At 40.1% G+C, this 13,306-nt stretch overlaps 1 protein-coding gene across 2 annotated transcripts in view; it reads right to left on the bottom strand.

Annotated features, from left to right (window-relative positions):
• Window positions 1-3,614: 3,614 nt before the first annotated feature.
• LOC116056135 (aryl hydrocarbon receptor-like) overlaps window positions 3,615-13,306 on the bottom strand; it is a 69,251-nt gene continuing 59,559 nt past the window's right edge. For both annotated transcript variants that reach the window (XM_036004308.1, XM_031308319.2), the window contains exons 9-11: window positions 10,679-10,820; window positions 8,749-10,333; window positions 3,615-6,106 (exon numbers count right to left, since the gene is read on the bottom strand). In XM_036004308.1, the coding sequence (XP_035860201.1) occupies window positions 5,957-6,106; window positions 8,749-10,333; window positions 10,679-10,820 (1,877 nt within the window). In that variant the 3' untranslated portion in view covers window positions 3,615-5,956. The remainder of the gene's footprint in view (window positions 6,107-8,748; window positions 10,334-10,678; window positions 10,821-13,306) is intronic.

The following is a 13,306-nucleotide window of genomic DNA, read 5'->3' as shown; positions in this document are numbered from 1 at the left end:
GTACAATGTTTGATTATAAATTAAACTACCCAACAATATAACAGCCTACAAGTTCAGCTGAAATGAGCCGATTAAATACACAACTGTTTGGATCGTTTCCAGTTTCTAAAATGTGAGGATTTTTCTGCTTTGAGTACTTTTACTTTTAATACTTTAAGTACATTTTCCTGATGATACTTACATACAGTAACATTTTCAATGCAGGAATTTTACTTGTAACAGAGTATTGTTACAGTGTGGTATTAGTACTTTTACTGAAGTAAAGGATCTGAATACTTCTTCCACTGCTGGTTGGCAGTGGTTCTGTTTACAGTAATCACACAGACTTCTTAGAGTTAATGTGGTAACAATTTATTGATGTTAAAATGCCACACATAGCACCTTTACATGTCAGGGGTCCATGGTAAGGAGTCCGGTTGGAAACCCCTGCTGTTTACTGTCCGAGTGAGTAGAAAACTGGAGGGCTCAGAGAGGGAGACGCTTCAGTTATATGTTCGTAAGATGTTTGTGTTTTTCACTTTTGTGAAATCCTTTATTTCAACAGAAAAGAAAAAAAAATACATTTCAAACAAGCGGTCAAAGGACACGGGTCAAATCTGCAACACATACACCTTGTCCTGTCAGCATGTTCAAGTTACCGTGGCTAAACAAAAGACAGAATTAAACTCTCCAACATTATAGCCTATTTAACAAGTCTCAGTAGTATGGCACCATTTTCAGGCTGTCATAGAGTCCAGTGTGATGAGAGTACTATTTACAATTTAAAAGAAAAGAGCTAATAATAATAATAATAAAAAAATAAGTTTGATAAGCATGTGTTTTAAAAAAAAATAGTGCTCGAAACGAGTGACTTGACGTAAAACTATGTATATCCCTGTATTTGAAGACATGTCCTCCCCTGAAAAACGCCCACATAAGTCATTTGTTAAAGCAGTAATTACGACTCATATTTCCGTTTATAGTGGCAGTGCCTTCTAGTGGCCGTAGTAATTATGATTGGAGCAAAGCAGGAAGTAATGTGACGAAGAATTAGCCTGGAAATCCAGACCCAAATCCGAAAGATTAAGGGTCTGGCAATGAGTAATGAAAATGGCCCAACTCAAGGGGTGACACCAAGCATGCATTTAAAAATGCCACTGCACGCAATTGGATAACACTACGACCAATCACAACAATACACGGGTGACATATCCAGAGCCCCATACGTTTAGCTACCAGCGGAGCTAACTGGTAGATTAAACTCTTGCCGTATCCGGTCGGCAAAACAGCAAAAACGTCCTTCTTGCAAAGGAACGATTTGAGCGCCGTCTTCTGTTCCTCTTTTAGATAAAAAGCCAAGTCTAACTCGTTCATTGTAGCGGCCAAAGCCGTTTCAAACAACTGGTGTTCATCTGTAGCCATCTTGCAATGTTTACTAATGACTTTGACGTTGCAGCGCTGTCGTCATCTGTTTAGCTCGCCTCTGGCCCGCCTATATCAGATACACCGATGTGATTGGTGCAGCTCGGCTACAAGGGCATAGTTAATGAGCATCATTACTCGATGCCAGAGTGACTCGCTGAGCAAATTCAAATTGTGCTCTCGCGAGAACTCTGGATTTCCAGGGTAACGAAGAATAACAAATGCAGGACATTCACCCAGAAGACCAGGGTTCGAGTCCTGTTTGGAAAAAAAGTAAACAATGAGTTTTTTTTTTTTTTTTTTTACTTTATGGAAAAAATGGAACTACGTTCACATGTTCTTCGGCGTGTGTGTAACGGCAGAGGTGGAAAGAGTACAAAAATATTCTACTTTAGTAAAAGTACTATTACTTTGATGAACTTTTACAAGTACAAGTAAAATTACCAGTATAAAAATCTACTCAAGTAAAAGTAGAAAAGTAGCTCATTTAAAATGTACTCAGTAAAAGTTACTTAGTTACTTTTTAACAGTGGGGGGAGATTTTTGGATTTTCTTTAATTTAATTTTCATCCTATTTATACTTATTTTACTTTTGTAATTTGGTAAGGGCACAAAGCCGCTTTCCATTTTAGTTTGCTGACAATACAAAACAACGTTAGAGACCATTATATTTACTTTAGTAAAAGTAAAAGTACACATTTTAAAAACTACAATGAAAAGTAACTGTCAATTACAGTAACGTGAGTAATTGTAATTTTGTAACTTTCCACCTCTGGTAACCGGAAGTAAAGAAATGTGAGAAATGAGAAATGACCATGATTTTAACCCAAACCACAATCTTTTTTTTTTTTTTTTTTTTTTTAAACTTAACTAAATAGTTTTGGTGCGTAAACTGACCTGTGACTGTTTCACAACGTTAGCAACGCGTTTAAAACAAGTTGATGCATGAACTGTATAAGTGAAGCCAAAACATCTGGATCGCCCCCTGGTGGCTGCCTGCACTATAGGTCATAATGTTAGCAGATGGGAGAAGGGCCTAACTAAAAAAAAAAATCAAAGTACATGTCGAAAGATGGTCTCTGTCATTTTAGGGAGTTCTGATCACGCTGATTGTTTGTTCAAGTGTTCAATTTTTCTGATCAGTTTGGTTTGAATTAGTTATTTGATGCTATATGCTTGTTTGCTTGCTTATCTCTTTTTAATGTTTTTAATGTACTATATGTGCTGGTTTTACTGTAAAGTTTCTTTGAGTACCATGTAAAGTGCTATATAAATAAAACGTATCATTATTATAAAAACGGGGTGAAACGTCATAATTGACAGACTGACTTGCAAATGTGTGTATGGACGGGACTTCATTACCGTGGCTCCACCGCCCCGATCATTACTGCGCTAGTCTCGCTTTGCCAGACCTTCCTCCACAGCGCTGTGGAGGAGGGTCTGGCTAGTCCACACAGCATTCTTGGATGGGAGAAAAACATGCTCTGGTTTATTGCCATTTCTTTAAATCAATCACAATCGTCTTGGGTGGCAATAAGCGCCGTAAGGAGCCACGGTGCTGCTGCAAAATAGTCTCGGGAAGGAACTTGTTTTGGTGGAACATGTGTACGTTCAAAAGTTGTTTCAGTCGTGCGAGAGAAAACTCAGATTGGACAGACAGATAGTCTAGCTAGCTGTCTGGATTTACCCTGCAGAGATCTGAGGAGCAGTTAACCATAGTCCTCAGAAATCCACCGGAGTTTAGAACACCAACACAAAGGAAGAGAAAGGTGACGGACATCCGGCAGAAAAGAGTGAAATCCGGCGGAATTTCCGGCGGCAACAGAGCAATCCCGGAAGTGGAACATCGTGGATATAGACTAATTACTGCGCAGACTCGGGCTCCAAAATTACAAGATGGCAGCGCCCGTATCCGGGATATATCGGCTTCACTTTTGTACAGTACAGTGGGAGGAAGTGGAGATGCGTTGTCCATCTTTATATACAGTCTACGGTTTAAAAATCGCAACTGTTACGTTCTGTGTTTTAGATACAAGGATGGACAACGCTCCTGTGGGTCGTGTTTCCTGCCACTGCTAGGGGGCCTTAATTTATGAAATGCTCCTGTGGGCCGTTTTAGAGGGAAAGGATAAACAACCTGTATCGCCGTATGGTGTGGAGGACTTGTTGTGTATTTGTCAAGGCTTGTTTGCCTTTATATACACATCTTTTTTTCTTCACATTGTTAATAAGTCACATCAATCATATTAAATATAGCAAACATTTCCGCTGCAATAAAACGAAAGGGAAAGAAACGAGTCAATTTGAATGAGACGTAACCACGTGTGTATCACATTTCAACATAAAACATAGAACACTAATATTAATACCAATAGTAATGACATTGTTTGAACAATTAAATGGAAATCTCTTTTCAGCATCTCTTCGCGATGAAATAATTCTACTCCGCATCATCATTTCCCAGTAATTTTTTTGTGCTATGTACAAGAAACATTCAGATCTGTATCCTTCTCTTTTTAATACTCACATTTGGTTTTTCAGTGTTTGCCATTCTGGAAACTGCTCTGAGATGCTGTGCACACCTGAAATTTACTGACCTGGGTTGGATATATATCGCCAAGCTTTCTACCATTTAAAAAGGAAAAGTCGGACATTTTGTCAGGTAAAATGATGGATTTCAGTTCTTCTCTGTGTGTGTTTGTATCAATCTTCGCTTTCTCCAACTCTATGTCAGACTTTTCCTTTAAAAACCTTGAGCGGTACTGTGATGGAGTTGTGTCTGGATTCACTGATTCCCTCTGGAGAGCCGGTGCAACCACTGCTTACATGCAGCTAAGAGGATGACAAAGCATTACATTTTCTTTTTTTTTGTACAAGAGCATGTCTTACACATCGACTTCAAAACAATCAAGAATGTGTACTTGCTGCATATAAATACAGATAATTAAAAAAAAAAGTGGACTTCTTCTACTTAAGTCACTTCAACTTTTAACCAAAATAAGGAAAGAAAACTCATCCAGATGTCCAATCAACATCATCGACGACAAAAATAATTCAAGTGGAGAAAGATCAAAAATGATGACATGAAAAGTTGTACAGAACTGTGTGTGCCTGTGAGGACATTAACCCATCACCTGAAATGTGCCTCAAAATAAGAATAAAAAATGCAAACTGGTCCATGTTGCATTAGTAGCTTCAAAGATAAACAGGTTGTTTTTTTATAACCCTGGTATCCCCGACTACACATTTGCATTAAGTGGGTACTTGAAATAAAGTGCAGGATATTTCTAGCCATAATTCTCCATATTCTATTCTTTTGTTCCAACATATATGGATTAATCTCGTTATTGACGAGTTCAACAAAGAAATCACCGAACGCTGAGAGATTACATTCTTGTAGTATGACGGAAAACCTATGAGCGATGCTGTCGCCTGCCAGTAACAAAAACCTGTAATCACGTTGGAGTTGCACTGACGGGGATAATAGTGTGTTTGTGTGTGTTTTATGGTGAGTTCAGATACAAAGCGAATCAAGTGATTCTAAAAACAAAGTATGAAAATCTGAAAATATCTGAGAAAAAGAACTGCATTTGATACTTGGTCAGATACTAATATTCGCATGTACATTCATGAGGTGGAAACCTAGGACAACCTCTCTTCGCCTCAGTTTCTTTGTTTCTGTTTGATTGCTTTCGCATCTCACAATTTAGGGCCACAAATGAACGATCATTTCCGTTATCGCTTAGTCTGCTGCGGTTATTGTCTTGATTAATGGTTTCATCTAGAAAAAGTCAAAAAATGCTGGTCACAAATTCCCAGAGTTGTACGTCACATCTTCAGACTTAAAGATATTCAACTGACTTCCATATGAGACAAAAAAAGCAGCAAATCCTGATATTTGAGAAGCTGGAACCAACAAATGTTTGGTATATTTGCTTGAAAAATGACTAAAATTATCAATACATTTTGTGATGATCAACTAATCCCTTAATCTACAAATAAAGTGATATTTAATGTGTATATTCAGCTTCTACTGGTAAACCAGTAACACCCAACACCCAATATTAACCCAGTATATCTACATTTTATAGGACATCGCTTCCTTTTATCTTGCTCTGTGTACAAAATATATCAAAATCCTACATGAAATGACAGATGTGTGTGTTTTTTAGATTTAAATATTAAATAATAGAACTATTCATATTTTTTTATTTGCTTTAAACTCTCATTCCTGCTTCGTGTTGTATCTGAACGCAGATGTGTGAAACTCATATTTACCTCTCTGTAGTACTTCAAATAAACTCAACTGAGCACTCTTGACTGCATTATTGTAAACAAAGGACTCGTATGATAATATGACTTGAAATACAACATACGCACACAAAAATAAAATACAAATTGGAAACAAAAGAAAGAAAAAAATAAAATAAACGTATAGGCCTACGTTTATTCAACTTTGTTTGTTGTGGTATCTAGATGTATAAGGCTGGTCCAGTCATTGTGTCTTTCTGGCCATTAACAGAGTCCTGCTCCAGGACTGTTGCTAGGCAGCTGGTCAGAGGTAGAACCCGGTGGCTGGTGGGTCGGGGAGGCTGGACAAAGTCTCAGGGCCGGGCATCTGGACAGTAGGGGGCGCCGCTCCGTTTCTGTTAGGCAGAGCACAGCCTCCTGGGTAAGTACTGTTCAGGATGCAGCTATTCTCCATCTGCACAGGGCAAAAAGGACATTATAGCCAGTGTTGTGTTGTATTTAAGTAGAATTTTCATGTATCTGTACTTTACTTTGGTATTTATATTTCTTAAAGATATTTTGTTTGGGCATTTTGGCCTTTAATAGACAGGACAGCTGTAGACAGGAAAGGGGGGGAGAGAGAGAGAGAGGGAAGACATGCAGCAAATGGCAGCTGCTTCGAGGACTGGGCCTCTGCATATGGCCGCCTGCTCTACCAGGTGAGCTACCCAGGTGCCCCGTTATTTATATTTCTGGAAACATTTACTTTTACTCCACTACATTTCCTAAATAAAATGTATACTTTTACTCCACTTCATTTCCCCTCAGCATCTTCATTACCCGTTAATGTTTTTGTACGTTGGGAGTGAAAAATGTTTTCTCCCAAAAAATGTAATTCTGTTTCTGTTTTTCTCTTTGTTGATGTCATACTTAAGAAGGTGTGGAAACCCTGAATATTATGCTTTACTGTAAGGAAGCCATAATAAAGTTCATAATCAATTTTTATTTTTATTTTTTTTACTTTTACTTTGAATACTTAAGTGCATTTAATATCATACAATTACTTTTGATAATTAAGTACAGTACATATCAAATACTTTAAGACTTTTACTCAAGTAATATTCCTAAAGGTGACTTTAACTTCTACCAAAGTCATTTTCTGGTAACATACTTGTACATTTACTCAAGTATTGCTTTCAAGTACTTTATACAAGACTGATTATAGCTATAGAGTTCCAAATACTACGTATTACAAAGTAATACAAAGTGCATACTGTTGCATGCAGTAAGCATAGAATTGAGACGTACTTTTCATAACATTGCACCTTGAACTTTGACCCTCATGCTTATATATGCTGACCCAGGATTGTGGGTCAGATTAGCCAGAAAAGAATGCTGGCTGGCATACTGCAAAATGTGACCGGATGCAATAGAACATCCTGGTATTTTTATTTTTGGCATTTTGCATTTGACATACTATGTATTGGGTGGGTAGTTTTGATACATGTTGTTTATCTATCTATTTATCTATCTCCATCCATCCATCCATCCATAAACAGAAACAATTCATTATCAGAACTGTCATTGTTTTCCGTCCATTGACAAATCCATTAAAGAAGGTAGGATTGCAAAGATCCAGGACTTAGCCAAACAATTTGAACATCAAAACTTCTCAGTCCCTCTCCCCTTTCTGTTAAAGCCCGAGCGGTGGATTTTTGCAAATCGCACTACAGGCTGTAGGTGGTGCCAGAGGAACCAGATTTTTTTTTTTTTTTTTAATGATCTGCTTCATGTAGTTCTACTGGAACATAGGGTCAGTTTCAGCAAATACGACAGAAAGTTAGTTTTATAAGTCTTACCTACTGCACCTTTAAACCACTTAGTGTTTTAGCACTAAATTTGGGTTTGTTATTTTGCATATAATCATATAGAAATACTACATTTCTAGCTGCCTGTTTAATAAACAGCTGTTTGCTGAATACATTTTTTAACAGTCTTAGAAATCTCGTGCAACATTGTTTGTGTATGACGCTGAAGAACTCAGCACAATACATCTCTTCTCATCCGGTCTGCCAACACTTTCTGTCTCTGCAGCGAATAAAAACAACAGCGCAGTGCTTCCATGCTTTTTAAGGTCACCGCACGCTGTGCTTTTTTCAAGCTCTGCATATTGAGTAATGACCCTGAATGAACAAAACAAACAAGACACAGATGTAGACAAAAAGACAGCTCTGTGCCTCTTCTTAGGTCTCTGCCTCTGACTGGCAACTATGTTCCTCTTCTGGCATATTGACATGTTCGGCCTGCCACTAATGATTCATCTGATTTGATCCAATAAGCAAACATTTATTGGATTAGTATACCGTACTGTACAATGTAACATTTGAAATACATTACACATATTTTATGAGATAAAAAGATATTCTGTAAATTTGCGTGCACAAGCTAGAGTAAGTCACCATATGATTCTATACCTTGCCATGATAACGCTGAATAAAGATGATTCTTTAATACCCCATATATTGCAAGACAAAGGTAGCATACATCACCACATCTGTGTAACTACATTTAAAAATGCCAGGAATTTGTCAAATACACATATTTGTACACTATTCAATAAAAGTACTTCAGTCTTACACAGCTCTGAAATGTTTAATGTACAGCCTTTGAATTGCCTTGTTGCTTAAATGTGCTATATAAATGAAGCTTGTCTAGTCCATATTGCGATTTTGATAAAATTCCATTTAATTGTTCAGCCGTTGCAGTAGACAAAAGTACTGGACCGCCCCCTTGAGCACCGGTACTAGTGTGGTTAATTGTAAAGAATGTTACTGAAGACATGATAATAATAATACATGATCATTTGAAAGCTTTTAAGAACCATCTCCCCAACAGTATGGGTCATGTTGCAGCAGTGTTTTAAGCACCCTCACCTTTTTTTGTTGTTTAATGGAAAGGACAGCTGGATATGAAAGGGGAGAGAGATAGAGGGGGAAGACATGCAGGAAATCCTCACAGGTCGGACTCGAACCCTGGACCTTCTGCGTCGAGGCATACACCTCTATCTATGTGCGCCTGCTCTACCAACTGAGCTAACCCAGCCGCAAGCACCCTCACCTTATTGGGACTGGGGTCATGAGGGATCTCAGAGGTCACCATGCCATAGGAGTCCAACTGCCGGCAGGGCTTGACTACCCCCAGGATCTGCTCCAGGGAGGCGTTGGGGGGCGGGCACTGCGACAGGCTGGAGAGGACTTGAGCCAAAGGAACTGGGATCTGCTCCTGCTGCTGTTTATGGTTCATCCCCTGGAAGGATGACACTGTGGACTCGGCCCCGTGCTGCGGTCCACTCCTCCCAAACAAACCGCTTCCACTATCAGTGTAATCCGCGTTGTCAACATCGGGCATGCTATAATCCATGCAAGAATCTAGTGAGGTGTTTGTCAGAGGTTTTTGGCCGTTATCAATGCAGGAGTTTTTGCCCAGACTCTCGCTGAATCCATAGTCCTGCCACAGGGATTTCCCCGCCGAAGGCTCAGTGCTGGAGACGCCGTTGAGGTTGGCTGCCCTCCGTTTGGCTTGGCACTGCTGCGAGAGATGGTTCTGCATCCTGGGCTGCTGTTGCAGGTAGCGTTGATGCATTTGCTGCTGATGAAGCTCTCCGTCCAGCTCTGAGGCCTTGCCGTTGAAAATATTCGGTTGAGTTTTAAAGTGTTCCAGTTGTATCCCTGCAGTGACTAGAATGTTTTGGGCTGTCCATTGTCCATTGGTGAACGATTGCAGCTCTCCGTTAACTACCGTGCTGGCCAAATGGTTGCTCTGCTGGCCCCAGTCACGCGCACCTATACCCGTTTGCATGCTGAGGTGCTGTTGCATCTGCTGGGACAGCTGGACGATGGGAGCCTGCCCCACCGGGGGAGGCTTATGGTGAGGAAACTGCATTTGCACATTAGTGTCCGAAGTGGCATTACTTTCAGGTAGCGACACGGTTGTGGCTGTCGCCGAGGCAGTACTGGGAGGCACCAGTCCTCCGTGTTCGGTGGAATCAACCCTCCCCTCTATGGAGTCGTAGATGTATGAGAGGATCTCATCGTTTGTCAGCAGGTCGTCCAAGCTGGGCACACGTTCGGGGTCCATCTCAATTCTGATCATCCGCTCGTCCAGCAGCAGCAGCTCCAGGTCCTCGGCACTCAGCCCCAGCCCTTCCAGAGCTCCAAACAGCTCGCCGTTTGAACAACCCCCATCGTCCGAATCTGCAACGCCATGGCCGTCCAGGGAGAGGGAGTCCAGAGTAGTCAGCAGCGGGTCAAAGCTGGCGCCTGGCTCTGGGATGCCTGGACCCAGCACGCCATTGCTCGGCTCGTCCCAGCTCCTGTGCAGGCTGGATGGTTCAGAGTCAGAGAAGCTCATTTGGTCACCAAAGAAGCTATGGAATGACATTTTGGGCTCCAGGGCGGGCTGACAAACATACACCGACTCATCCTGACTCATGAGTGCTCCCAGAAGAGAGCCAGGGTCCACACCCTCCCTCACCAGCCTTTCAGCCCGGCTCTTTTTTGACTTACTGCCATTTTTCTCTGGGCTTTCATCTATAAAGGCTGCTATGGGATGGTTGGACTGGTAGAGCAGGGCCTCGCCTGTGGCATAGGTAAAGGGTAGATGCATGGAGCGCTTACGCAAGTGCTCTCCTCCCTCTTCATCCCTATAAAGATGGAAAACAGGATTATTTACTGGAGAATATTAATTTATTTAGGATCAAAGTTGCTAGCTTGGTTTCTGGTTTGGTGCTTACCCCTTTTTTCGTGATTTAAGGTGTCTTATATGTGTCAAATGTGTTTAAAATTCAGAGTCTGTGTCACATCATAATCATGCATATGCATCATACAGTGGATGAATCTGATTCAAAAATCAGATTCAAAACACACAGTAAATTATAATTTGTGCCCATAAAAACTTTGATATTATATCAAGGTTCTGTTGCTGCAAGTTTGTCATTGAATGCAACTGGTACATTTTGTTGATATGATAATGGGATTGTAAAACATACAAAAGAGGCCTCTGGGTGGCGATGATGTAGTCTGGTTTGCCGTTCTTGTACACCAGCCTGGCGTTGGCCTGGACCCATTTCCAGCGATTGTCCTTGGTGAGGAGCCTGAACACAGTCAGACCACTCTCTCCAGTCTTCATCACTACAAATATGGAACACAAACACAGGTATAATGAGTGAACTGGATACTAAAATAAATATAAACCCACTGAAAGCACTTTATTTCAGCTGTGACAGAATCCAAAGCTGTACGTTGCATTTTTGCATACCGGTAGCTCCAAATGTCATTAAGGGGGTATTGAATAGAAAATCAATTGACAGAAATCCTGTTAATCCTTGGGAACAAGTGGAAGTTGTGGTTTGCTGACAGTACAGAAAGTTACGATCGGGGGGGATCAATGATGAATATCAACACAAACAATTTAAATTGAAATATTGTCTGTAGTTGTTGATGAAAGTTATTTTGGTTTGTAATAATTACTCTTGGGTGAAAGTGGACCATGGTGTTGTATTGATGACCCAACTGACTGACATCCTCTCGCAAGTTATTACAAATATTTTCAGTGATGTGCTTTCACTGCTTTATATTACAAATTACTGAGGGTGAAATAGTTCTACTTGGACCAGGAGCTCTTACACAAGATACTCTTGATATAAAATGTGCTCCTTCAAGCAGAATGTCAGAGCCCATAGATCCGGTGTTCTCTATTCCTTTTGTACGATTTTGAGAAGCATGGAAAGTAAATCAGGAAGTCGACTCGGTCCACAAAATCCAACTTCAGCATAATATCAATTTAGGATGAAAGGAGGATATATCAGTTGGCTCTTCTGTGTTGACGTTTTACTTGCTTTTACATCTGGATTAAACAATACTGACCCTTGCACTGCAGTAAGGAGAGAGCGGTCAGGTCAGTAACTTCTCTGACCTCTGAAAGGTTTGGTGCTGCTGTATGGATCATCTCTGATGCTTTGCTCAGGCAGCGGATTTGTGGGCCCTATCCTTTCCTTTGGCAGCACAACAGCTTTGCTCAATCTGCTCCGTAATCCAGCAGGATTACTAGCGAAAGCTCTTTGAACTCTCTGAACTCTCTGAACTCTCTGAACTCTCGACCTTCAATTTTTTTAACAGGACTAAATCTAAAATAGCAACATGTTTCTGTCAGATAAACATCAAAGATGGATCGATTTGATTTACTAATCCTTTCTATAATATAAAACAGCTTCAGACCACACAAACATCTCTTTCGGGCCACCTTTACACTGTGTTCACATGCCAAGTCAACTTTGCTGTAAGGCAAAAAGTATGTTTTTGCCCATGAAGTTTTAAAACAGCATGGTATAAAGTCTGCCAAAGTGCCACTTTTGAAACAGGGTTGGTTTGGCACATTATTGTCAATTACAGTATTTAGCATGCATAAAAAAATCCTTATATATCTTTATTTTTTCTTCATTTGTCACTCAAAAAAGTGTCCTTAAATGTTGATTAACCAGAGGTGTGCTTGTTGTCTAAAGCCCAGTTCAGACCAAAGATTCGAGACTAGACGAAACCGTTTTAGAGTGCTGCAGAGAAAAGTTTCAGCAGTCTGAACCGGCCCGTCTCGGCTCGACTCAAACCAGCTGATGGTTCTGCTGCGACTCAGCTGTTCAAGTTGCAGAGGCTGGTTTTAGAACGTAAGGGACAGTCACCTGTTTTAACAGCCAATAGAGAAGTCAGATGGTAAAGTCAGCTATAAACTATAGAAATAAAATGATCCATAATCTCTTTTATTTGTATGTTACAAACAGCTGGTCGAAACATCAGAGTTTTAGACGGAGCCTCAACGACAGCCCAAAAAGCACGGTAACGTTTTATGGTCTTTTTATGGTCTATTACATGTAAAAAAAAATGACATGTAATGTAATGGTCAAGCGAGATAGAGAGAGACTGAAGAGAGAGAGAGCGCCCAGCGGCGTTAGAACAAAGCAGTGAATCGAAGAAATAAAACGTGTTTTCGCCGATTCATCACTAGAAATGCAACTGTAGCAAGCATCTGGGTCCGTGTACTTGGTGGCCAACGGATTTTCGTTTTGAAAGGAAAAAAGCAAAAACGAAAAACGGCCAGTTTCCCAATTACCATTAGTAAATAGGAAAACAAAAAACAGAAAACAACCCATTATTCGTTTTTTGTTTTGATATTAAAAAACGGAAAACGAAAAACAATCTCGTTATCCGATTGTCTTTGATGTATTTGTAGATGGAACTCGGAAATTAAAATACGTGTGTATAAGTCGTATTCCTTAATTTTGCATTGGTATTTTTTTCGTGACCCGGAAGTTAGTCCCGCCACGCCAAGACCCGCCCTTCAATAGCATTTATTGGCCAGTACTGCCTGTAAGATCCGTTCTGTGCATGCGCATAATTACGTAGTAGAAAACTAACAATGTCCCTGTGCGATTTGTAACCATAGACTGTATATAAGTAACGTGTCAACACTTTACGACCAAACATTACAACTTTTTTATTAAATCTTTTTTTATTAAATCTTTATTATACAATAGTCATAGCTACAAACATTCGAAACTTGTCACTGATCCAAAACCATGTAGCGACATCGTTGTTGTGTTGTTTACGTTAATGTTTTTACCTAA

This window comes from Sander lucioperca, chromosome 8 (assembly GCF_008315115.2).
Source record: "Sander lucioperca isolate FBNREF2018 chromosome 8, SLUC_FBN_1.2, whole genome shotgun sequence".
Lineage (NCBI taxonomy): Eukaryota > Metazoa > Chordata > Actinopteri > Perciformes > Percidae > Sander > Sander lucioperca.
This window is presented reverse-complemented; position numbering and strand designations above follow the sequence as displayed.